At 46.9% G+C, this 27634-nt stretch overlaps 1 protein-coding gene across 5 annotated transcripts in view; it reads right to left on the reverse strand.

Moving 5' to 3' along the window:
- CSNK1D (casein kinase 1 delta) overlaps nt 1-27634 on the reverse strand; it is a 574414-nt gene that overhangs the window by 336510 nt on the left and 210270 nt on the right. For all 5 annotated transcript variants that reach the window (XM_069655333.1, XM_069655334.1, XM_069655335.1 and 2 more), the window contains exons 6-7: nt 17368-17516; nt 6500-6671 (exon numbers count right to left, since the gene is read on the reverse strand). In XM_069655333.1, the coding sequence (XP_069511434.1) occupies nt 6500-6671; nt 17368-17516 (321 nt within the window). The remainder of the gene's footprint in view (nt 1-6499; nt 6672-17367; nt 17517-27634) is intronic.

The following is a 27634-nucleotide window of genomic DNA, read 5'->3' on the forward strand; positions in this document are numbered from 1 at the left end:
AGCGCTCTAGCTACATCCAGCGAGTGCAAAGTCCTCTCGGCCGGCGACAGGAAGAAAACTGGTAACACCAAGGGCTTGTTGAGATGGAAGTCCGACGGCACCTTGGCATTAAGGAGGGGTGCGTCCTCAGCACCCCGCTCGTCTCGTGAAAAGTCAAGTATAGAGGCTTGCAGGATAGGGCCTGGATCTCTCCCACTCGTGTGGAGTTGATGGCCACAAGAAACTTCAACGATGCCGAATGCAGAGGCTCGAAAGGCGCCCCCATGAGCCTGGTCAGCACCACGTTGAGCTCCGACGGGGCCGGAGCCTTCACCGGCGGGAATGAACGGAACAGTCCCTTCATGAACTCCTTCACCAGGCGATGAGACCACAGAGATGATCGTCCCGTAGTTCTGGTGTAGCGGGAGATCGCCGCCAGATGTATTTTGATGGAGGCATGAGTCAGCGCCACCTTGGCCAGCAACAGCAGATATGGCAGCACTTGAGGGGCCGTCATTCGCAGAGGATTAATCTTCTGTGCACGGCACCAGACAGAGCACCTCTTCCATTTGTGTCCATAGCACAAGAGTTGAGGACGCCCTGGCCTTTGCAAGCACCTCCTTGCAGACCGCCGGGATATCGTACCCTCCAAACTCTAGTGCCGCAGGAGCCAGGCCTGCAAGTTCAGCGACCCCAGGTCGTGATGGAGATTGGCGCCTCCTTCTCTGGAGAGAAGATCTGCGTCCGTCGATAGTTTGACTGGGGGGTGGGGGGGAACGCTGACAAGTCCAGAAGGTCCGGGAACTAGACCTGCCTCAGCCACGCCAGTGCGACAAGGATCATCCTTCCCCCGGGACCTCTTGAGTTGGTTGACGAATCGCAGTAGCAACCAACGTGGGGAGGGGGGGTGGGGGAGGGATGGAACGCATACAGGAACAGGCTGTCCCAGGGGAACAAGAAAGCATCGCCCATGCTCCTCAGCCGGGGAAAACTGCTGACGAACCTCTGGCACTTGGAGTTCGCTCGCCGCCGCTGCAAATAGGTAGATCTGGGGTTTGCCCCATCGTCGGAAAAAAGCTGATCCACTTGGTCCTGACGCAGTTCCCACTCGTGGCATGAGCGCAGCTCCCTGCCGAGCGAGTCGGCGATGCTGTTCTTTATCCCTGCTAGATGGAAGGGCACCAGAAACATCCCCTGGACAATGGCCCAATGCCACAGATCCTGGGCCTCCTTGGATAGGCCCAGGGACCTGGTCTCCCCGCTTCCAGATGTAGAACGTTGTGGTGGTGGTGTCGGTGAAGATCCTCACCGCCTTGCCCTTGAGGGACGGGGGAAACTGCCTGAGAGCCCAGAACATTGCTCAGAGCTCCAGGATGTTGATGTGGAGTGACCTCTCCTCTGGGAGCCAAAGGCCTCTAGCGTGAAGATATCAGGTGTATGCTCCCCATCCCTCAAGGGAGGCATCCGTCGTCACCATCTCCTGGTGTGCTGGGGTCTGAAAGTCTGTGCCTGCCGCAAGATGTGCGCGGGTGCCCCACCACCGAATTGCTTGGCGGAAGACCTTGTTGAGCGGGATCTAGTCTTCGAAACTAGCCGCCGCTTGCATCCAACGGGCGTCGAGGAACTCCTGTAGAGGACACATCCGCAGCCTGCATGGGCGCACCAGGTTGATGCAAGAGGACATCATGCCGAGAAGGGACCTGGACCTCACCCTAGCAGGCGCTGCACCTTGCCCAGGATGCCCTTCGTCCTTTCCTCCGACGGAGAAGCCAATCATGCCACTGTATCGAGCTTGGCACCTAGAAACCGTGCGACCTGCGACGGAACCAGGTGGGATTTGGGGAAGTTGATGGAGAATCCCAGATCCGTGAGCAGTTGGACAGTCTTCGCTGTGTGCTCGACGGCGAGATCCCTTGTCCTTGCTCGGATGAGCCAATCGTCCAGGTAGGGGTAAACATGGATCCCTTGCAGGTGCAGCCGCGCCGCCACTGGTGCTAGGCACCTGGTAAATACCCTGGGCACCGACTTCAATCCGAATGGCAGGGCCTTGAATTGGTAGTGCCGTCCTTGGACTTCGAATCTGAGAAACTTTTGGTGTCCTTTTAGAATGGGGATGTGGAAGTAAGCATCCTCCAAGTTCAGCGTCGATAGGAAGTCTCCTTCCTCCAGCTATCCCAGCATGTGCTGAAGGGTGACCATCCTGAAGTTCTGGGCCTTGATGTATTTGTGTAACCAGCGCAGGTCCAGGATAGGGCACCAACCACCCGTCTTCTTTTTGACGAGTAAGTATCTTGAGTACACTCCGGAGCCTCTTCGGGACGAGCTTGATGGCACCTTTGAGCATCGCCCTTACTTCTAACGGCAGTTGAGGGACGTGATTTTCCTTCCTGGCCACGGGAGGAATGCGGGGCACTTCTTTAGAAATTTGAGAGTGCACCCGTGGGCCAGGGCATCCAGCACCCAACGGTCAGTGGAGATGGACTCCCACACGCTGACTAACTTTGCCAGCCGGTCTCCCACCGGGGTGCTCAGGTGGGGGCCCCGACGCTACGGCCGGTTCAGTCCTGGTTGGAGGTGGCCTTGCCGCCCTGGCCTCCACGCCCTCTGTAGGCCTCTTGCGACGAGGAACATGCTGCCTGGCGGTACGTAGAGGAGCCACCGCCGAATCCATTGGAGGCACCTTGCTTGCCTCCGGAGTTCCGAAAGGGCGGCCGTCGTTGCTGCAAAACTCCCAAGGACCGAGCCGTCTCTGTGTCGGTCTTGATGGCCTGAAGTGACTCATCCACTGGCTTTCCAAACAGGTTGTTCCAAAACTCTGGTTTGCATGTCCTGGCGGAAATCTATTGCCTTGAGCCATCCCAGCCGTCAAAGGCAAACACCGTTGGCCAACTGGCGGAACCCAGTGTCAGCGATGTCCGTGGCCACCGTTATGGCATGGTCCGACGCCACCTCACCTTCCTGCAGGATCTCCAGGGCCTCTGCCCTCTTGTTGTATGGTAGGAATTCCAGCAGGGGAGCGATCTTGTACCACATCTCCCTGTCGTAGCGGGCCACAATCGCTAGGGCGTTGGCCGCCTTAATTGTCGTCGCAGACTAGATGACTCGTCCCATGGTGTCCAGTTTCTTTCCCTTACTGTCAGGTGCGGAGGTTGAAGTTGAAGCCGTCGCCCCCGCCGCTTTCTTCTTGGCCGCCGCTGAGATGACCGAATCCAGGGTCAGCTGAGCCCTAAGGCACAAATGGGTGGAATCGGGGACCCGGTACTACTTCTCGTACCGATCCCTCTTGGCAGGCGTCGTGGACGGGTTCTTCAGGAGAGCAAGTCCCTCGTCCCAGATATCGTCAAGCAACGGCACCGCGAGGACCGCCTTCCTCTTGGCCTTGTGCCGTTGATAGAGGAAGCCTTCCTTCTTCTGTTCTTCGGGGCAGAGCTGGAAAAGCTTGGATGCCCTGGCAATCGGGCACTGCATATGGTTACATAATAGGCCATAGGGGCCCACCAATGAACGATTGTTAGTTTCACACTGTATGTCATGACGTATTTTCGCTTTATAATGCACTGTTCATGTATTATTGGGCAGAGCGCTCTCAGAGCAGCAGAGTCCTCTGTGTGCATCTTTTACCTGACAAACTTTGTTCAACTTGCAATCTTTCTCCTGGTCTCATTCCCTACTGGGGTGTGTCCATTTATTCTGAATTTGGGTTCTGCGTTTTGGGGAATGACCACCTTCACTCTCCCTACTGCAAGGCCATAGCCTGGTGAAGGCTGCACCCGAAAGCGAGAAGGAGACGTTAGTCGCCGGACGTAGGAAGATTGATTGTCGAAAACAACCGGCGACATAACGAAATTAATATGAATTATTCTTTAATTGCAATCTTAGTAGGAAGTCTACAAGCTCTATATGCGACGGACCACAATGGCAGAAAAAACTATCTGTGGGAGGTCGACACATGAAGACTCATGAATACAATGCACGTCACACAGGGATGGTATTGCAAGCACGGCCAGTCGACATTACTTTTCTAAACTCGAAAACAAGAATGCAATTCACTGTGCCTACCACTAGATGTCAGCCTATGCACAGTATGTGATACTAAGCAGATCCACAAGCCTCAAAAATCTGTTTTGTAAGGTTTGCGTGACAATATTTGCCTAGTATTTTCACCTGCTTAGTATGTAAATTAAAGGCCTAATTAATGAAGTTTAATATACTTTCCAAATGGAATTACTGGTGTTGCTCTGTGTGGACTCAATGAAGCCATAGACCATTCCCACACCCATCCTGGGACCAGGCCTTGCTGCTCAGCTACCTCACACCTTGATTGAGTTTGATTAACCGCTCAGTGTCTTCCCCGTTTTCCATGTTAGCACCCCCCTGACCCTCCCAACTTGAACACTCAAGTGATGAGTAATAATATAATTCAGTACAATTTTTACAAATAATTTTACTTAGCATAATCTTATCTGATGCTTGTATTTGCTTAGATTCACATGGTTCGCATAGGCCGATATCTAGTGGTAGTGAAAAGTATTGCATATGTTTTCAAACTTCAAAAAAGGGACGTCGACTGGGCGTGTTTGTAATATTATCCATAGAGTGAAGTCTACTCAGCCCTATAGATAAGGGGTTTTTCGGCCACTTTTACTCCCTAGATATAGGCAAATACTCCCCAAAAAATAAAAATACTCACTTAAAATAAAATAGTATACTTTGTGCTCCTGGTTTCACTCACACGGCTAAGTGGATATGTTTGTACCAGTAGTACACAAAGTACCACAGGAAGAAACTACTATTACTGCCCAATTTGAAGAAGTAAACATGTATTTTTTTTTAGTGCGTATGAATAACTAGGAACAAAAGAATAATTATTACAAAAACATTTTTCCAGTTAAAGCATTTTTACTCGCTTTTAAATTACTCCTAATGCGAATTGGGCTTACATTTTCTTTTGCTGTCATTTTTATTAAGTGTTTATAATGAACAAATACAGAATATAATATTCAGCGATTAACAATTGTAAAAATTGCCAGTCAAATAATCCAAGATAAACAAGTAAATTGAACAATTAGAAAGCAACCAAGCAGCGTATAAAGTTTTCAAGAAGTGCAAGAAAGACAACGTGATTGATGAAGTCATTAGAAATTAATTTGCAAAGCTGTATCAGAAGAATACATTGGATCAATAGATGAGAAACTTAAAAAGGACCACAAGAACACACAAGAACAGACAGACACATTGAGACAAAACTAAAACTGAAGTAGCAAATTAAAGACTCCGCTGAGGAGGCATTAAGATATTTGATCAATGGATTCCATTTTTGAATATATTTATGCACATCATTTAGAGAGATGGCACAACCTTTTTCCAACCTGTGGATATTGCATATTTAATTCCACCAGGTAGCATGGGATAAGCAATTTTGGTGTCATGATGTAATATTTGATCAGAGGCACATAGTTGAGTGGGTCAATGCGCCAAATCTTTAAAAATCAATGTGCACTCTGCAGGTCACAATTCCAGATCTTGGCTGTGGTTTTTGCTTCTTTCATCCTTAATGAAGTATCAAGTAACAGCAATATACTGTTCTAAGACTTTAAACGACTACTAGACAGCCCTACTGATATGGGGTGCATCAGCCACTTTCACTCCCTAAAAATAGGCAAATACTCCCAAAAAAGTAAAATAAGGAGCAAAAATACTCTGGATAAATAAATTGGAAACCGATGTGTGCCCCTGCATTTACTCACAGCTCCAGGGATATGTTTGGACCAATAGTGCGTGTAGTACCACAAGAAGAAACCATTATAACTGTCTGATGGAAAGAAGTAAACCTGTATCTTCTAATGTGCATGAATAACTTGGTGCAAAGAAATAAATTCAAAAGCATTTCCGTTTTCCAGTTACATTTTTACACGTCTATAAAAATAAATACTCCCATTGGGAATTGGACATACATTTTTACTCCATAAAAAAATAATTTTACTCCCAGCTTTAAAAAAATAGGGAGTAAAATATTCCCACTTCATAATATTATCTGGAGCACTGCATCTATTGTACCCATGATCCCTCATATACAAAAAATGTTAAACAGTAATAGTGTTTCTGGTGCTTATATCAGTTCTGAGTTACATGCTGTGCATATTCCGCCATCTAATGGTATGTACAGAGTATTACAGTTTTATTGGCTTTTTTTAATGCAGTTCTCTTCTCACTTGTTTATGTCCCACTTTGTTCACACTCTCAAACTGGCTCACCACTTGTGTCCAGTCACCCTTTCTGGGGAATGCTTCCGCCATCTATAAATGTTATTTCTGATCTAGAATGACATCCACGTTCTTCAAATAAATACGAATGCATAAATGCGATTTAATGCTGCTGTTCATTTATGCAAAGAAATAAAAGAATGCCGACAGGGAGCAATCCGAACACGTAAATCTGTTCAAACATATATTGCTGGAGAACCCAAGTTAAGGAACTTTTTTGGCTGAAGAAAGCACAGTCGATACTGCTGCAAACTCACCAGTGTGCGAGGTTGGGGTAAGGGGAGTTGGAGGAGCTACATCTTGGGACCCCCTCAACCTGCCGGAAGCAGTGGAGGGTAAGCCTCGAACGGCAGGATTTCGAGTTTGCCTCAATCTTTCCTCTCTCTCTCTCCTTTCACGCTCCGCATCTTCAGCTGCTCTGCTGGCACCCTTAAAAATAACAGCACAGATACACAAGTGAGGCGGCTAGCATTCAAGAACAAAATAAAAATTCAAATCAAAATTACTTGTCTGAAACACTGATCCCATAATACAGTTTCCAAAACAAGCATGTGAGGATACATTCTTTAAAAACAATTGATGTTCCTCAACTGTTAACAGCTGTACTAGCACTTCAGTCACTTGACAACGTAGGCACATTAGCAAGGCAGCCACTTCGCCTGGAAGTGAGCAATCTCAGGCTCCCTTATTGTTAAACGAAGGAAGCCTGCGATTGCCCACTTCCAGGCACAGCCCCTTACAGTCTTTCCGTTATATAAATGGGAGTAAATTATGTCCAGGAAACTAGATTTGTTCAGTATGTAAAGGGACTTAAGTATTCTGTAAAGGCATATACCAGACATTTTTACCCGAAGCAAAGTTTACTTTTCGATCTAGTCCAGCCATCCCCAGGACTCATAATAAAAGCTCTAGAAGTCGACTTTTTAGAGGGACAAAAGGAGCCCCTTACTATCAGCATAGTATACCAATGAGGAATGGCACTTTTTAGGTCTCCAAAAGTAGTCGCTATAAGCAAGGTATTCGGATTAGGAAACTAAATGTGATTGGGTGAAATTCACATAATTAACCCAGGAGGAAGTAAAAGAAAACAATACTTCAAACAGATAGGACAAACATTCTTCTAATGGCATTTGGTGCAGTCTAACAATACAAACCATATTCAACCCACGTTCAGTTACACAAGTACAGATGCCACTTCCATGGATTAGGTCTCCAGCGTTAGGACTGATTTTCTATACTCTGGCCTGGTGGCCAGTGTACCCCATTGTACTGCATTGTAAGATGCATTGTACAAGGATAAAAAGGTCCCAAAGTTATAACACGTCACTAAAAGTGGCAACAAAGTAGTTTAGTTTAGTTTATTCATTTGTATTGCGCACCAGACCCGAGGGTATGAGGGCGCATGAGCAGCAAGGTGATTCAAAGCTTGGTTACAGGATGCTTATACTTTACATTACATAATTATACTTTACATTACATAATTACAGTGTGACGATGAAGGAACATGTGTACAGTTTGGCAGGAGAGAATGCAGTAGATGTATTTAAAGAATTACAAATATATACAAGTTTAGTATTACAAATTTACAGATTCACTTAAAGCATGCAACGCGGAGAGCAGCCGTGTGGTGTTAGAGGTGTTAGTGGTTCGTGTTCTTTAACCAATGGATGTAGTTGCGTCTAAAAAGTGAGTAAGGTTGGGGAGTTCTGAGCGATGGTGGTAGGGAGTTCCAGTGTTGGGGTGCTTTCACCTGGAAGCTGTTGCCACCCATTTTAGTGCGTTTAAACCTGGGGACGGTGAGCAGATTAGCATTGGAGGTTCTGGTGGGTCTGATGGGGCTGTGTTTGCATATTCTGTCTGCCAGATAGCGTGGGGCAGCATTATTCAGGCATTTGTGGGTGAGCGATGCTACTTTAACCAGAGTGTGCCCGTGGGCCATCGCGTCCAGCGCCCAACGGTCGATGGAGATGGACTCCCACGCGCTGTCAAATTTCACCAGCCGGCACCCACCGGGGGTGCTTGGGTGGGGGCCCCGACATCATGGCCGGTTCAATCTTGCTTCGCCAAGGCCTTGCCGCCTTGGCGACGTCCTCCGGCCTTGCTGCGGCCTCTGTAGGCCTCCTGCGACGATGAGCGGGCTGCTTGGTATTACGAGAAACTGCCACCAAATCCTGGAGGCACCTTGAGACTTGCCTCCAGGGGTCCGAAAGGGCGGCCGTCGATGGAGAGAACCCAAGGTCCGGGCTGTCTCGGTGTCCGCCTTGGCCTGCAGTGACTCGTCCACTGCCTTGTGAACAGGTTGTTCCCGAAGGGCCCGTCTAGTACCCTGATCTGAACATCCCGACGGAAGTCAGAGGCCTTGAGCCAACCGTGTTGGCGAAGGCAAACGCTGTTGCCCATCTATCGAAACCCGGTGTCGGCGATGTCCGTGGCCACCGTGATGGCGTGGTCCGACGCCACCTCGCCTTCCTGTAGGATTTCAAAGGCCTCCGCCCTCATGTGGCCGGAAATCCAGGAGGGGAGCGATCTTTAACCACAGCTCCCAGTCGTAGCGCGCCACGATCGCGTGGGCCGCTTTGATGGTCATCGCCACCGAGATGGCTCGTCGTCCCATGGCGTCCAGCTTCTTCCCCTCACCGTCCAGTGGTGAAGTTGATCCCCGTCGCCCCTGCAGATTTCTTCTTGGCCGCTGCGGAAACCACTGAATCCGGGGACGGCTGAGCTCTAAGGCACATCAGGCGGAATCTGGGAACCGGTACTTCTCATACCGGTCCCTCTTCACAGGAGCCATGGACTGGTTCTTGAGCAGCGAGTCCTTCGTCCCAGAGGTCGTCCAGTAACGGTACTGAGCGGAAGGTCTTCCTCTTGGCCCACCACTGTTGGTAGAGGAAACCCTCCTTCTGCTCTTTGGGGGAAAGCTGTAAAAGCTCTGATTCCCTGGCGATCATGGCATGAAAGGAGCCAATTTCGTCGGGAGGGGAGGTCCGGGCAGGGGGTGATGGGAGATCCATCCAGTCGTCACCACCATCGTCATCCGTCTCAGTCTCATCCCTCAGTGAAGGGGAAGGAGGTGAAGGCTGGAAAGGAGGGGTAGGATGGATTCACCTCCGCTTGGTTGGTGGGTTTCCCGGCGGTCCAGACGTCTGGATCGTCCGCTGGGCAACCTTGTCCTCATCTCCGTACACAGGGTCTGGAAAGCCATCAAGATTGATCCTGAGTTGTCCTGTGGCATAGGCTGCGACGGCTGGGGAGTGGGGTCCTCCGTCTCATCCACAGCTCTTCGTCGGCTCCACCGTTGCTCTCTTCGTCTGCCTCATCGGGATCCCTCCCGTAGGACCCGACTTACTTGAACCTCCTGTCCAGGACGCCAGCCAGCTCATCCTTGGAGGTGGCATCTGTGTCCGTTATGGCTACCGTGCTCACCCCGCCCCCTCTCTCCTCCTGGTGTTTCACAGGGTCCTCGATAGGCTGAAAAGATGATTCCCTCCGGGGTGGCAGGGCAACTCTAGGCCCGGCAGTCTTCTCCACTGGGGTAGCCTCCACAGGCTTCGCCAGGGCCGCCATGACTCCTTCGATCGAGGCCTTCGCCAGATGAATCAGGGTCTTCGCGACCTTGGGCGCGCCCGAGGCCTTCACCTTAGGGTGAGGGTCGCTGTCTCGCTGCCCCTCAGCAGTCGCTGTCGGGATCGACCTGGGGCTTCTCCCGAAGCATACCCGGGTTCTCAGACTTCCTCTTCACCGAGCCAGATCGCTGGCTCGTGGATGATGGCATCGGTGACAACGCGCCCTGCCTGGCAGCCAAGGAGCCCGAACCATCAGCGCTCCCAGTGCCCGCAGACTCACGGTGCTTTGCCTTTTGTTGGGCCCCCGTCGCCGGAGCACCCTCAAAGGTCTTAGAAGACCACTCAAACTTCTCACCTGCTGCTGGGCTCTTCCCCGCCAGCCAGTTGGTGAGTCGAACGCAACGATCCTTCATTGTCCGTTGGGACATGTTCTTACAAAAACGCACAGTCCTTCGCCACGTGTGAATTGTCGTTGTGAAGGCAGTTTAGGCACCGAGAGTGCTCATCTTCCTTAAATACATTCTGTAATGCGCATCCAGAGCAGCTCCTGAACAGCTTGGATCCAAAAGGCGTCGCGTTTCCTTTGTCCTGGGACATGACCACGCACGCTAGGCCTCAAAGATCTTCCGGAATCCTCCAAGAAGTGAAAACTCAATGAAAATTCACCCTCGACGGGCGTAGAAAAATTCTGAAATTGTTCCCCGTTGATCGGAAGTAGAATCCATGGAGCTGGAGGCTTGATTGACCAAAAATATAAGAGTAAACTCTTCGAAAAAACGCAAAACGCAGTCAAAGCTCGAGACCTATAGCACGAGGACTCCCAACACTTGAACGTGCAGTAAAAATCTGAAGATGGCTGCCAGAGGAGGGGCTTGGGTAGAGGGCAGTCATTGGCTGGGGGCAGTATGACCCAGAGACCAGTGATCGGTTATTAGTAGAAAGACAGTTCATAAACAAAACTGAAACTGATTCTTGCTTTACTGAGGATTCCCAGCCTGACGGGGAATATTCATGAGCATGTGAATCCATACCAGACCCCATGCTGGAGAAATACGCATTTTTATAGCTGATTGCAAGTGTGTTCCCTGACTTTCCATTGTGTGCTCATTGGAGCCCCTTAAAAGCACACCACCTCACAAGACTTAGTCTAGACCACTTTTCCACTGTTCGAGATCATTTTGATCCTTCATCCCCTCCCCTAGTGAGTCCCCCAGCACTATTTGCTGGTCCTTTTTCTTTGTATCCTGAAGGAGTGGAACCTTTTTCCACTCATTCATTCTTATGGGCTCTGTCTTTTGTAACTCTGTTCTCCGTGTTTCACTTTTACTATGGAGTCTACTTTCCTCCATATCTCTTAAAGCATCCATTTGCCTTTTTGGAGCACACAGCTGCTTATGGGCAGTGTTGCTGGGAACCCTTTGGGTTCTCCTTTGAGCTTTTTTCCTTTATCCTTACTATGGTTCTTAAGGATAGAAGGATACTTTATATCCCTCCTAAACTTTTATATTCAGATTGGCAAACATCACCTTATGTGGAGTGCCAAGGGGAGATACCTAGTGGCCCTGACCCCTTCTCTGTACTCCAGTGACTTTTTGGTCACATAACCCTCGATTTATGGCTGGTGGCAGTAGATGTGTACTACCAACTATTGTACTATTTCTTACCGCAGACTGTATTCACGGTCTCAGTTGTGCACAATACGGTCACCTATGTAATAAAATGGTGGCTTCTTGCTTTCTTTTTTCGCCATTTCTAGCATGGTTCTTTGTCAGCCCTTCTACCCTTATGGGAGGGCGGTGTGTGTGTGTGGTGTGTGTGTGGTGTGTGTGTTTTTTGGCTTTAGCAAGAACCCTTGGGTGTCCCCGCCTAGGCTCCAGTGTGTCTGGGCAGGCATGAAGTGGGGCAGGAGTTTTTTTCTACCCTGCCCTTTGTCTGCCCGAGTGCTTTAATGGAACCAGTGCCCACTGGGGGTCTGGCTGTCCTGATTGAGCTGCCACCTGCCCCTTTCTATAAACAGCTGAGCAAGATTGCAGAGAATTGTGTGCTGAAACTGAATACAACGCGAGGTTCCTGAGGTGAAAGGCACGTCAACCACTAGAAGACACTGAAGCAACAACTGCTGTCCTGACCCAGTTTTCTAGGCAACACAGGCACTGTGAAGAGGACCACTTCGCTTTGGCTGTTGGGACTAAACAGCCCTGAGATGAACTACAATCTGAAACATCACCCGAGGTACAGAGCCTTTCCAGAGATGCAGACCGCGAATACCAGGAGACCTCCGACCCATTTGTAGTGCAACATCTTGCCGAGGCTGAATCTGCATTTGCTGAGCTCCAGGTGAACCTCCAGAGACAATCTGGCTCATCCAAGTCCCCTTACCAGAGTGCAGGACTCCATGAATGTAAAAAGATTGACCGGGCGAACAGTGTCCTTTGTTAATGCTGCAGAAACGGTGCAAAAGCACAGACTGACCAGAAAAGCTGAAGAAATCTGTGTCAGACACCTCTCTCCCGAGAATGCTGCCGAGACATCCCGTTTAGTGTACTGCCTTTCGTCACCAGACCAAGAAATCTGGAGACCAGGTCCTTCGCTGCTGCACTGAAGAGAATCCAGACACAAACATTTCTTATAACCTACGGTACAGTAGGGTGAAAAGGTATTTCTTACCTTAAACCAAGAAGTCACTCCAGATTGTTGAGTGCACAAATGTGTCCAGGGCATCTGTCCACTCTTACCTCAGACTCAAGCTTTCAGCTTGTGTCCCTTTTGCGAGTCCTTAAACATGGTCTCCACCTTTGTGGTAGCATCCTTAACTAGAGACTGCAAGTATCCACAGGAACATTTGCTGCTCTGCTTCTTCGTAAGCCTTTGAGCCCTCTCCAATCTGACTCTTGGATACAGTTAGGGAAGAGACTTCTGAAGGTTTAGTTAGCAGAGATAACACCTCTAGAACCTTAAGCTCTGTTACTGTTTAACTAACCAACCTTTTTCCTTCCTAAAAGACTATCTTTTGTGGTTTTGCTAACTAAATACAATTACTGTATAACTGTCTGGGCGCGAGTTGGGCCGTCGTACCGATAATTCGGTACAACTGTCATTAGTCTCAAACTCGGTAAGCAGTGGGCTTTGAAAAGCATTTGTAAGTAATCCGATGTGTGTTGGTTAAGGGATCCAAGTATTCTTCTAGACCCCCGGAACCTTTATTTTAATTCTTTAATGTGCTATACGCCCCTGGGCCTCAGTGCGCAAACCAAGACCAAAAGTGACAGATCAGAAGGAGGCAATCAGACAGCAAACAAAAAATAGAATCATAATCAGCAGAGTTAAAGAGCAGTGTTTGGATGGCCTTTTTAAAGACCTTAGTTGAGGATGATAGATAGTTTGCAAGCAGAAGGGAGTGCATTCCATTCCTGGGGCGCACAAACCTCGAAGCAAGTGCCGCCAAACCTTTTTTGGCAAAAGCGAGGTTCATATAGTGAATGAGAGTTATTAGAGCACAAGGCTCTGGTTGGTTGAACATAAGATCATCTTTTAAGAAGTGTTAAGGCAGTCTTTCTGAATTTCTACCCAACCTCATCAAAACCATTCAACTGAGACAGTACAAGACACCACTCTTAGTATAAAGCTGTACCACCCGAGTTTGTTGGTAGCGTAGACAGAGCAGCCAGGCTTATCTTAGGAGCGAAGAGAGGCCTGTAGAATCGGTACAAATGAAATTGTAATACAAATGGTCCAAAGAAAACACTGAAACACTATGTATTGTAAAAATAAAATGGTATATTTAAATACAAGTAGGCCCAGATAAATCTTAGAGGAAATAAGTACTTTAACATTATATGTAATCACAATTATACAAACACAACACTATGCTTGAAGGTTCACAGACCAAAGCATAAACCTTATTTGGAACACCTAACAGTAGTTCTAGGGAAGTCAAACCTTTTCATACACAGCTCTGGCTCCAGTGTGTCTGGCAGGGCAGGAAGTGAGGGAGGTGGCCGAAACTCCCGGTCCATAGTCTCTTTGGTTACCTGAATGCACCCAGTGCTGATTGGCTGGCTGTCCTTGCAGGATAGCCACCCTGCTGTGTGAGTGACAGCTGTGCATGAATGGGAGCAACCTGCATCAAAGGCGAGGATTCTTGAACAGAACACAGTCGACCACTAGACGAAACATCTGAAGGAATCATGAAGAGAAGCTTGCTGGATCCTCCTGGAGACGCTCTGGAGAGGATGACCTCTTCCCTTGGGTTGGTGGGACCAACTAACCCCAAGATGAACTTTGCTGGAAGACCTTTCCCAACTTGCTGTACTTCTTTGCTGCTGCTGGAACTGAGTGCCAGGAGTTGAGAAATCTGTAGTCGAGTGCATAAGCCGGACAGAAGCTCCAAGGAGTTGCCGAGGACCCTCCTGAAGCAAGACAACCCAAGCTCGAGTCCCCTCAACAGAGTGCTGGACTCCAGGAGTGAAGGAGGCCCATCAAGTGTCCAACATCCGCAGTGGTGCTATTTGCTGGTACCTGAAACCGTGAAGTGGCGCTGGACTAAAAAGAGCACATAGCCGCAGACGTCCTTCGAACTGCAGTGCAGGAGTCCTCCAGACATCCTCCCTCTTGTCCAGACGACTGAGGCTCAGGAACCCAGGATCTGCCAAACTGCAACTAGAACAGATGCCAGCTGGATCCTCTTCTAACCTAAGGTACTGTGCTGACTAAGGGGTACTTACCTCTTGTCTGTAGCTTGAGTTCTCACTTGAGACTTGCAGTAGTGGATCTGCCCATTTGTAAAATTGTATGCTGATAAAAATCAGCATATCCTAGTATTATAAAGAGAACTCTCTCGAAAATCAGATCGCTAGGGAGGAGTGGGTTCCAGCAGCAAAACATACACATTCTATACACCAATTAGGAAAACAATGGTTAGGCATCTCTCCCTCCTCCATACATCAACCCCACAGACATTAAGCCATTTACCGATGTGTTGACCTGACTCTTTACACAAAAAAATACTGGACAATCCTTGGACCAAGGATCAATCACGTCTACTTGTTACCCTTCCTTGTCCTACCCAGGTCACTATATCTTAGTACTTTGAACAAATAAGTACTAATTTTAAAAAAAACTTTGACAAAACTAAACCAAAAACAGTAGTTCACAATTTTATTACATATGCATCACACAGTATCTAAAACAATGTAAAATTGTAACAAATTCCTAAAAAACCTTATACAAATATCATAAAATACAATTACAAAACCATACAGTACCATACAAAACCCAGTGTTCTATTCAACCTTGTAACCTCCTGCCTATACAAAACTAAATAGTGTATAGTACCTAAAAGGACATGGCTCTACCTAAAGAAAGCACAATGGTCGGTAGCGCACAGGTTCCCTTTAAATACTGGATACCTCGTGTTTTCTACTCTGTATAATAATACCCTTCATTATGCTACTCGGGGGTTTAATCACAACTGAATTTGCAATGTTATTTATGTATTGCCACTAGCTCACAATACTACTCAATTGCCCAACATGTTTCGTCCAACAATTCAGTTCAATACAGTGCTCAAGAACTTCATCAGGGGGACCATCTGTACCCTTTAGCTCTCTATTTCACCCTCAGTGACACTCAAAAGTTACAATTTTGAATATTCTTCAAACATAGTTCTTGACCGTGTCACTCCAAAAGTGTCAATTAACCACGGTACAATAGGGGAGGGTCCCAACATCTATGTCAGACCACTCAAAACCTTTTGTCAACGGAAATTAAGCCTCACGTTGATCGATCGTACTTCGTACATTCGCAGCTCGTCTTTTTGTCAACATCGCTTTCACTTATGAAGCGGCAATGCGTTATGTCCGTGACAAGTCAATTGCTGAGTGAATTTCTAATCCACAAACTGCTCCGACCTCATCTGTCTCCTCTTAAACCGTGTTGTCTCTCCCTCCTCCACCATGCTCTCTCCATATATGTCAAAACAGCATTAATTATATCAATTGAACTGGTTTTCTTACAAACCTCTTCGGCAAGTACTGTAGAATAAATGCCTACTTTTCATGAGGTGATTTGGGTTTCTTCTTCGAACAACATACATCGGGTACCTGAAAAGTAAATGCTGTAAAGACTCGGATATGTCCTGGTAAAATGGGCAGGGGACTGTGCCACCACGTTTCCACTGAGCTGTGCAATTAACTAAGGGTAAAATGCCAAGTTGCATTTTCTGATATAATGCTCTGTGGATATCGGTCCATCCATGGTGCTCAAGTATGTTTCCATGTGGTCGCTAGTCTTTATATATACACAAATAGTTAAAACCCATGGAAAGATTAAGACACTGTCACATTTTGGCCCATACAGTGAGTGTTTCAAAACGCAACCATTCAAGGGAGGGGAAGGCAAGGGAGAACACGGCACGCGATTACTAGGCGTGGTACATTTAGGTTGTGTCGTCTAAATGGAAGTACTTGGGGGGAGGGTAATGAGAACAAGTGCCATCAGTCCACCCGACCATGGGTTAAGTGCTGGGCGGCAGACCCACAGTGGGCTGTAAACTAAAGTACACGAGTGTAGAAGTGCTGTGGTAGAGCAGAGCCAGGAGGCAAGTGCAGGAAGGCTGGCGAGAAAGCTAGGGACCCGAGAGACTCTGAAGGTGCACCAAGCAGCCAGTCGCAATACTGAGCAGGGAGTGTAGAGAGCAAGAAGGAGGAAAGGAGGTGGGTTGGAGGGTTAGAGAGAAGGAGGCAGCAAAGACTAAGGTCTAGAGGAGTTTCTGGAACTTTGGGTGCTCTGGTTCAAGACAGAGAAAGGCAGGGAGGTTGTTCCAGAGGGAGGCATCTGCTGAGGATAAGGATCTCCCCCATAACTCTGCTTGGAGTAGCAGATGCATCAATAGGCATTTGTTTACCGGCTATAGTGATACGCTGCTAGTTTCTCCAAAAATCTTCTAGATTTAACATCTTCAAATACATTTGTACATGGTTTAACCATGAGAAAAAAAAACAAATATAAAAATGTAGGAAGATAAAAGTATCCCATTGCCCTTAAAAATACAAGAATCCAAAAAAGAGAAGGTTTCTCAGTACTGAGTCTGAAGGACAAGCCAGGTTCCCCACAAAATGAGCAAGAGACAAGGGAACCAAAAAGAACCATTGTTAACATTCATTAGCGGTATAATATAATGCATATTCTTAACTATGCTTGACATTCACATGTGTTTCCCAACATTTTGTGCAGAAGCACTGATGCAATTACTAAAGCTAACAAAAAATGTAAGGTGAATAATTTACCAATGTACACATGTTATTCCTGGAAGGGCCCCAAGCAAATTCAGAGAACGGCCCAAAGGCCATGGAAGTATACATATCGGCCTCGTTGTTGTCGCACTAAACTAAATATGCATAGGACAGTCTCATGAAACGCAGTGGAAAACCAGTCAGCCCCAGGATTATAAAACTATGCAATTCAGACAAACTGGTTAGCAACAGCATATTTGACTGGTTATCAGTATTTGCAAGCTACATTATGTGGAACATTGAAGACACCGCCATTAAAAAGGTACTTACAAACTTGAGCATGTTCCAATCAAATACATAGTCATAAGAGAAGCCTTGTCGGTGGAACAAATTGCGGAACAACTGCCTCAGATAAGAATAGTCTGGCTTATCATCAAATCGTAACGATCGACAGAAGTTGAGGTATGTGGCAAACTCCGCTGTAAAGAAAATGATAAGTTAATAAATCCCAATTGATAACATTTTTGGGCTTCATTAAATTCAAGTCAACACCAACATCTAAATTCTACAGCCTTAAAAATAATCATGCACCAAAAAACAGGAAACAAATGATCCTGAATAAAGTATTTATTTAGAACCACTGGGTGAATTAAAACTGCATGTTAGGGAGAATTCTCAGAAATTTGCGAATTCCCTCTACCTTAGAGACCCCCAGCAACTTTGCTGAATTTTGAGGACTTGATTTTTTTTAACTGGAAAGAGTGAGCCTTTTTCCCACTCGTGCGTTTTGATGTGTGTTTTACACTTGTGTTCTTTGAAGATGGTGTTTTACATAAATCCATAGGCATCATCTTTTCATGTGCGTTACACAGCACCCTCAATGCAGTGACACAGGGATGTCTTTTAGACTTCCCAAAGGTTAAAATACCTTCTCTGGGATAAACTACTGTTTCCCATAGAATATAAAGTGAAATTGACTTTACTAGTCTTTCCAAATTCCTAGAACCAGCACACACCATCTTACAACGGAGTTCTGGAGGGGTTACATAGTATCCCCTGTGTCTAAATACTCATGTAGCAGTCAAATGCTACCCTTTCCTATTGAAAAGGCTGGTGACAGTGGTTTTACAAAAACCTACCATGATTTTTCCCGACCATTAACACGGGTATCTTAAAATCACGGGAGCCATGTTTCCCAAGATGGCGCCTTAAGCCCCTTTGTTTAAACGGGTCCAGGTCTTTTTTCGCCGTTTCTTTTTGGAAAGGTCCTTCTAGTGTTTGTCCCTGCGCGCCAAACCAGGTTTGGTTCCTTTGTTAGTGTGCCTTTGGCGGGCCTTCAGGAGTGAAGACCGCCTCTGGCGTCGGAGGTGGGCAAGAAGTGAGGGAGGTGCCCGAAACTCCCTGTGCTTAGTCTCCTAGGAGACCCAAATGCACTCTGGCGTGATTGGCCAGCTGACTGTCTGGCAAGGACAGCAACCCTGCTGGGTGCATGACAGCTAGGCTGGAATGAAAGGGAAAGAACTGTTTAAAAGGAGAGTCCCTTAGACTGGAAAGCAGAGTCGACCACTGGAACGAAAGAACCGAAGGCTAGCTGGAAGAGGATGGCTGCTGCAATTCCTGGACCGTTGGTTTGCCCGGCGAAGCCCTGCTGCAGGTCCGAATTGCTAAACTCCATTCGACAGAGCAGCTCTTTCAAGGACGGCTTCTTCCTTCGAGTTGGTGAGACCAAATCAACTCATAAGACACCTGGATACCATTCTCAAGGCTGGTTAGGATTAACCAGGGAGAGGGACCAGGGAGAGTGTGTTCTTGAATCTACAGCTACTGGAACTGAAGTGACTCCATCTTGTTTGCTTTCTTCAACGATCCTGTGCAGTGCAGGAGTCCCCACGACTGAGGCTCAGGAACAGCGAGAGCTGCAGGAACTGCCAGGAACCAGTGACTTCAGCAGCATTTGTTTCTTCATACAAAGGTACTGTGCCAACCCGATTGAGAGAACGCCACTCTCGCAGTGAAAGTTTGTGAAACCTTCCTAACTTGCAGGCCTAATCAGCTTGTGACCCCACAAATTATCCTTTTTCACCTAAACTACTTCTAAGAACTCTTGCAAAGAATTTATCGTTTGATACCAGAAATGCTCTTTCCTATCCAGAACACTAGCCCGTTGACTTTGGCATAGGCCTATTGACTTGAATCGAACTCTTCTGGTGAACTGAAACTATTTACACTGTTTTAAAAGTATATGTGATCTATTCTACTTACCTTGCTCTTTTTGCTCACTTCTAAGTAACTGAACTGCTATTTTGCTTCTATTTCAGGGGTGCTCTAACTGTTGCAAAATCTTATAGTTTTGCATTGAAGTGCATTTGTTTATAATATTAAGTTGCCGCCTTCTAGTGAAATGTTTTCCAAAGGATTGTGTAATAAATTAATGAGTGTTTTACCAAGAAAGCTTGACTATAAGTGTCTACTTGAACCACTGGGATTGAAAGACCGCTGTGTAACTGCTTGCATTGCTCACAATCACTCTTGAGATAAGCCTGGCTGCTCAGCTCACTACCAGAAACTGTGTGGTACAGACTTATACCAAAGGTTGGTTTGACTTGCACCTGTAGTCCCAATTGTATGTGGTGGTCCCAGAGGGTACTGCATGCAATTCTGCCTAACATTGAGGACTTGATTTTTTTAACCTGGAGAGTGAGACCTATTTTCCCCACTCTCTCGTGTTTTGATGTGATTTTGTACTCTTTTTGTGGAGTCTGACAAACTCCATAGGCGGCATCTTTTACATGGTGTCACACAGCACCTTCAGTGCAGTTCCACAGGGAAGCCTTTCAGATTTCCCACAGGTTTAAATACCTTCTCTGGTATAAACTACTGTTTCCCAGAGCAGCACAGTGAAATTGACTTTACTTACATTTGTAACTTTCTAGCCCCAGCACACACTATCTTACCATAGGGTGCTGGAGGGGTTACTTAGTATCCCCTTTGTCTAGCTTCTAATGTAACATTTTTATGTTACCCTTTCCTCGCTGAATGGCTGCTGGAGTTGGTTTACTTTTTACTAGCATTATGGGATTTTACTGCGGGCTGCGTTCGCAGCCACGGTAAAGCACCCATGGGTGCAATTTTTTCAAAATGGCCCCAGTCTTCTTTTTCTGCCATTTCTTTGTGGAAAGGTCCTTCTTGAGATTTACTCTGCGCGCCAAACCATGTTTGGTCCCTTTGTTAGTTTTGTTTTGGGCAGGCTTCATGAGTGAAATCGGCCTCTGGCTCCAGGGTGTCTGGCGAGGGCAGGAAGTAAGGAAGGTGCTCGAAACTCCCTGTGTGAAGTCTCCTAGGAGACACAAATACACTCTGTGGTGATTAACCGGCTGTCTGTCCGGCAAGGACAGCCACCCTGCTGGGTGACTGACAGCTAGGCTGGAATGAATGGGAGCAAGCTGCATAAAAGGCGAGGCTTTTTGGTTTGAAGGCGTCGACCACTGGACAAAGGAATCCGAAGAAGAATTTGGAATAGACGCCTGCTGCAACTCCTGGACCGTTGGTTTGCCCTGCTGCTGTGCTGAAACTCCAAATTCGTATCGACAGAGAAGCTCCTGCAAGGACGACTTCTCCCTTTCAGTTGGTGGGACCAATCGTCTCCAAAGTAATCCACCTGGACATACGCCAAAGCTGGTCGAGTCGAGTATCCACTGCAGTCACTGCTGGAACCTGATAGCCAGGGAGAGGAACACCAGTTTGTGTGTGTTGCTTTTAAGCTGGCCAAGAGCTCTAGGAAGATCCTCCAGACTCCCAGGAAGCAGGACTGACAGAGCCTGAGCCCGTCAGAGTGTGGGACTCCAGGAGCAAGGAAAGCCCATCTCGACAGCCAGAACTGCAGTGTTGCTATTTGCGGTAGACGCAAGGTGCAGAAACAGGGAACAGCCACTTTGCCGGTTGCAAGCGGTGACCGTCCCATTGCAGTAGTCCCCAGAAGTCCTCCTCTTGTCCCCACGACTGAGGCCCAGGAACAGCGACTGCAGAGCTGCACAGGAACAGAAACCTGCTGCACTTTTTCCTTCAACCTAAAGGTACTGTAAAGTCTAAGATAACTTACCTTTTGTTGTGAAGCCACTTCTCCTCGTTGGAGACTTGCATGGTTGCATGTGAAGAGTTGCTGCCAGTTTCTTTACTTCACAAGCCTAATCAGCTTGTGGCCCCTACTTTGATTTTCTTCTATTCTACAAATACTTTTTTAGACATTGGAAAAGACTTTCTACTTACCTGCAAGAAGTGCTACCTTAACATTGGCTGGCCTAGTCTCCCTGAATGACTCCTCTCTGCTGCTTGCGTTTTTTGCCTTCCTTCCAGGAGTTAACTGACTTTGCATTGGGGGTTGTATTGAAAGTACTTAACTGCTGGAGAATAACTGAATACATGTTCCATTCTGAACTCTTCTCTTTAACACTACTCCTAAGCATATTCTAAATGCAACAGTGATCTATTAATGCCAACCGCACCCTAGCTATTGAAGTAACCCGAGGGTGTAGGTAGTGCCCGTGTGTCATCGCAAATGAGTATTTGCTGATTTAGATAAGAGTGTGTATTTTTGAAGTATGTTTGCTGTTTTATATTGCCTGCTTCTAAAGAAGGCTTATTCTAACTGATTAGTAATTAAAATTGTTTTTATCAAGAAACCTTGTGTGTAAGTTTAGTTGGAATACTTGTCACTGAATCTCTGTGCAACTCCCCTACAGCTCACATTGACCCCGCTTGGGATTAGCCTGGCGGCTCCACACGCTACCAACCTGTGTAGTGCAGACTTATACCAAAGGTTGGGTTTCTATTGCCAGGTCAGGGTTGTTGCAGTGCACCCAAAAAGTACTGCATACAATCTTGCCTAACACTCCAGTAAGAACCATTAGTGATTATCTAATATTATAGACAACACAAATATTACCAATATGGGTAGGGAGGCGCATGCCATAACAAAATATACATTTGATCTGTTGCAGCTGCTTTTCAGGTTGTAGGAGCCTCTAACTGCAGTAGGTGTTAGACCTGAATTTCTATCAGCTCAGAGAGGTCTGAGCGAATGAACTGGATGTAGAAGAAAAAATAACTTTTAGGAGTGTGTGATGATTTTCTTTGCAACAGTATCACCACACTCATACTTTAGGGAAGATACAAATAGGTTATCTGTAAATCGATTTCCAATTCAGTGTTTGTTGGCTTATTGAAAGGCCCCTAACCCACATATAATAACCGATGACATGGAATCCAAAGCTTTGAGACCCTAGTAGTGTCCATTGATAATCCTTAATATACAAATTGTTCTTGAATCATACAACATAGCAACCTTTTTGCCAGGTAGGACACATCAGCCCTGTGTTAGTGGGGTGGGAGGAACAGACCCTTCTTGCTTAGGTGGGTGTCCTGGATTCACCTAGTGGTGGCTTAGGAGTCCAGGGCAATCCTTAGTAAGTGGCAGGGTGGTTCGAATTACTGTAAACTATTTGTGTGTCGGTATTAAGAACGATTTTCCTATTGCAACTTTACCTCCATAGTTTCCTAAGGAACCCCATTCTTTATTCTCCATTTTTAATCCGGTCTTGACTTTTTGAAGGGAGGTGAAACATTCAGCTTCACTTCTCTTGCCTTTTGCTCATTTATGGGGAAACAGATCAGTCCTTCAGACCATCAGTACTGGGGAACCGTTTCCCTTTGGCCATTTTGTATTTTTAGATTACACACAGCATCTTCAGTGCAGTGCAATGGGGACACTTGCATAAAAACAGGCCAGGCTTGACATCAAAAGCGTATCAGGAAAAGTTGCCTGCGCAAAATGATCATGGCCCTAAACAGGTGCGGATGATGGGGCAATGTAGGTAACTCGACAATCAAATATCCACTTGATGTGGTGTTGAACGAAAACACAAAAATGCTGACTTCAGGGTATGGTGCAGCAGTGCAATTCCCTGCCTCTAGGTTTCCAGTAACAGAAAGATGCAGTCTATGGCCAGGGGTTGCAGTTAAGACCAGGAGTCTTAACGTACAAAGGATTCCTTAAAGGTGCCTGGCGGATTGACTTCTGTAACACTCCTCAGGATCGGTTTGTTACCTGCACTCAAGTGCTCTGGAAACAGGATGCTTTAGAACTGCAACCCAATGTTGCCTGCCTGCTTAGTTTACCCGGTTACATCGGGTCACTTGAGAAATCCAGTGTCCTCAGTCTCTTGCAACGCATGTGACTTAATCTTCTTAAAGAATGGATACAGTTAAAGTAACTCATACTTTTTAGAGGGGTAGTCAGCTACTCATGGATAAGTTAGAACTCAGTAAGACTGTTTTAGAAATGCACTAAGCAGTTGAAGGTAAGCACAACCCAATGTTACACTTTGGAATGTCAGCAGCTATAAAAGGGAGTAAAACCCCATTTGTCAAACTAACTATTTCTATTAAAGCAATAGTCAGTTCTAGAACTGTAGCAGACTTTTCACAAAGGCAATCAACAGTTCAAATTAACAACTCAGTAAGACGGAGTTAGAAATGCACTAAACAGTTCAAGGTAAGCAAAACCCAATAGTACACTTTTAGAATGGCAACAGCTATTCAAGGTGAATAATCCCCATTGGTAAGCTTTTACAATTATTCAGTTTCAAGAATGATAAAACACCAAATCAGTTACTTTCTAGAAAAGTGGAATACAATTCCAAGATAAGTAAATAACCTTATACTTTTAAGAATATCATTAGGCAATTCACAGGTCAGTAAGAACTTTGACACTTTTGTAACTTATTCTATTTCAGAGATACAGTTAAGTACATCTTTCCAAGGCAGATGTTTATACTTTTTATTCTAGGGTATGAGTGATAGAGGCAGAAGAGGGACCCTAGTGGTCTAGGAGCTAACAGTAGTCCGGTCAGGATGCAGGAAAGTCCTAGTTCCAGAGGACATCTCCTTCAACAAGTACATACAAACTTCAAAGTTAGTAGAAAGTGTTCAGTGACTTCGTGGAAGACTCCCTAGATGCGTCCCAGCATTAGGCCTGGGTGAACGCTACGAATGAACTCCCAAAAACACAACTCGCCCACTCATCCACACAGGATCGACACAAAACCCAAGGTAATTATTACCCAAGTCAACACAGTACCTTAGCAGTGAAGAAGAGCTTTCAGACCGACGCCTTCCTGGTACCTGGATTCTTGGTTGTGGTGACAAAAGAATAAACACTGGGTGGGAACTTTCAGTAGTCGACAGGAAAGGCTCCCAACACAGTTGTCTCCATGACCATCAGTCTGGCGTTCGAGCATCCAGAGGCATGGAAACTGCTCTTCTGAACACCCATGAAGACGTGCTCTCAAACCTTGACCAACTCTCCCTCTGTCCTCATTCTTCTTGACCTCTCCTCTGCTTTCGATAGGGCAAACCACAACATCCTGATCTCCCGTCTCCGTGAGACCCTGGGCATCACTGATCAAGCCCTGGCGTGGCTAGCATCCCTTCTCTCGCACCGTCCTTCCCAGGTAGAACTCTGTTCCTTTCTCTCCACTATCACTCTCTACTTGTGGTGTCCCCCCGGGGTGTAAAAGATCTCCCTGGTTTTTCAATGTCTACATGGTCCCTTTAACCCACATGGACTCTGCCTTCACCTCCAACTTTGTGTTATTCGGATGCCACATCTCTCCTTCAGGTTACCCTCGGCCTCTTCCTCCTTGCTCATCCCGGACTACATCCGCAATTCAGTCCTGGTGTGCTGCTAATAAGCTCTGCCTTACAGATCGTCCTCAAAGGACCCCTGCTCCCGTATTCCTACTTTCAATCTGACCGACCACCCTTGGTCGTGCACCCTCACCCACTAGTGAGGCATAAAATCTGGGGGTCATCTTCAACTCTAATCTTGCCTCTTCTCGGACATGGCCAAAAATTCCAACTACCCGCTGCACCTCCTCGGAGGTAGGTATTATACTTCCTCTCACCTTCCCCAGAGGCTCACTGTCTCCAGAGCCCTGGTTCTCTCCAGACTGGACTACTGCAACAGTCTCTCTCAATCTTCCCACCTCTACTCTTCGACCTCTTCAAATTATCCAGAACAGAACCGCAAGACTTATTCTTGGCCACAAGCCCAGGCACCACATCTCTCCAGCACTGAAATCCCTTCACTGGCTCCCAGTGGTTGTAATGATCAAGTTAAAGTCCCTCTACATAGGCCACAAGGCTTTCTGGGGCGGGGTCCTCTACCATCTACAATGCTCTCCTCCTAAACAAACTCTTTCCAGATCCCTCCGCTCAGCCTCCAACTCTGTGCGGGTGAGGAGCATTTGGGGGTAGATCCTTATCCTCTGCTGGCGCCTCTTTCTGAAACAGCCTACCTGGCTCTCTCCGTCTTGAACCGGACCGCCCAGTATGCTAGTTATTACTGTTAACTCATTCAGAATCTTCAAGGACTAAGAATGACGACTAAAGCCCCTTGTTCCCTTCCCACTTTAAAGTACATCACTTGTGTATAAGCGCTTTACAGATAAATAACAAAGGAGTCTTTGGTGCTTCTCGCGGCTCTGGTTTTGGTGCCCTTTTACAGGTACCAGATGAAAGATGGTTGTTGCTAGTTGGATTATCCTTGCTAATCCGGTCCTGTAATTAGGTGAGTGGATTTAAAGAATTCAAATAGTGTCTCTGAAGGTCAGCAGGAGTCCAAAGTTTCAGCGAAAATCAGACTTCGGAAGACCATGCACCGCACTCAGGCTCCAGGTCCCCCGGCATTGGCGATTTGCAGCCCAGCGAGGTCGCAGCATGTCGATCGATGCGGTTTCTCAAGACTAGGAGTCTCACGAGCTTTAAGGTCAGAGTCGTCTTGGATGGAAGAAAGGGTCAGAACAGGCTCTGGATACTTTGATGGAAGAGATCGCCAAACATTTTGTAGCTAACTATAGCAGATACGGAAGGATCCGATGATAATAGCTAGCGGCTAGAAGTCAGGCTGCTCTGCACAACATGCACAGAATCTTTTCCCTTTTCAGCTATATATGAAAGGTTGGTGGAAGGAGCTCTAACTGCTGCAAGAATGCGCCGGCAGTCCTGAGCGGTATTCAAATGACAGAATTTGGAGTGGTCAGGAAACACACTGTTAACAAGAGAGCCTGGGTCGTGATGAAAGATCATCCGGTTGTTCTGGGATAGAGATTGGCATGAGATCCTAGATGAATTGGATCGTCCGCTGCCAATTGAAGGAGACCCGAGAACCAGGTCTGCCTGGGCCAGTATGGGGCTACCAATATTATTCTGCAGCAACCTTTGTGTATAATCTGCATCATTTTCCTGATGCGAGGGAACATGCAAGCAACCTGCCGTTGCAAGGGAACGAGAATGCGTCCCCCTGAGAGTCGGGATGCAGAATCTTGCTGGCAAATTTCTGGCACTGCTTGTCTGGGCTGGCGAATAGGTCCAGAGGGGGATGACCCCCACCGTGAGGACATTTTGGCTTTCTGAATACTGTGCAGTCGGCTAGTGTGCCTGTGCGGAGTCCCTGCTGAGGGCGTCTGCTTGCTTGTTCTGCATCCCCGACAAGTGGCAGATCTGCAGTAGAATGTTGTGCCGGATGACCCCAATGCCAGATGGTCCGCTTCTTCGGACAAGGTTGATCGTGTTCCGCTTCCGTAGGTAGACATTTTGGTTGTGTTGTCGGCGAGGACGGAAACCCCAAATTCTTGATTAGAAGTGCACTACCCGTAATTGCAGTACATTGATGTGTAGGACAGCTTTCCTGGGGGACCAGAGACCCTCGACTTGTTGCTTATCCAAATGAGGCCCCCCAACCCACCTGGAAGGCATCGGTTACAATGGTAAGATGGTAATTTTGGTTCTCTCAGTGGCATTTCGTCCGCGATGTTGCAGGGGTATGTCCACCATTTCGGTGTGTTTGACAGATGGTTACTTGGTCCCAAACCTGGGGCTCCCAGTCAGACAATCTGGCAGCCAGAAACGATTGCACTGGCTGCATGTGCAGGCGGCAGTGAGGAATAAGAGGAATGCAAGAGGACATGGTCCCAATTAGAGTCATGCATGTGCAGACTGTGGCAAGCTTGTTTGGCATGAATGAGTTCGCTAGAGTTAACAATCTTCTGATTCTTTCTGCAGAAGGTTTGACCAGATTATGGTCTATAAGGAATCTAGCACCCAGGAAAACCATACTCCTTGAGGGAACTGTACAAAATTTTGTATAATTGATTGTAAAGCCCAATTGTTGGAGCAGCGTCTGTGGTTTAGAGAAGAGAAGGCTTGTTGGTACGTTATGCCTCGAACTACCCAGTCGTCCAAGTACAGGTAGAGGTGATGGCCCTGTTTTCGGAGGGAGGCTGCTACTGGTGCCAGGTTCTTCGTGAATGTTCTGGGTGCCAATTTCAAGCCGAAAGGCAGTATCGAAATTGACAATAGCTTTCACCAGCTACGAATCTAAGTTACTTTTGGTGCCTTGGATGTATTGGCACATGAAAGTATGCATCTTTGAGATCTAAGGCCGCAAGGAAATCCTGGGGCTGAACAGCTTTTAGGATGACCTGGAACGTTACCATTTTGAATTTATTTTTTTATGTTCTCGTTTAGTCTTCGTAGATCC

This window comes from Ambystoma mexicanum, chromosome 3q, assembly GCF_040938575.1.
Source record: "Ambystoma mexicanum isolate Mex_15411 chromosome 3q, UKY_AmexF1_1, whole genome shotgun sequence".
Lineage (NCBI taxonomy): Eukaryota > Metazoa > Chordata > Amphibia > Caudata > Ambystomatidae > Ambystoma > Ambystoma mexicanum.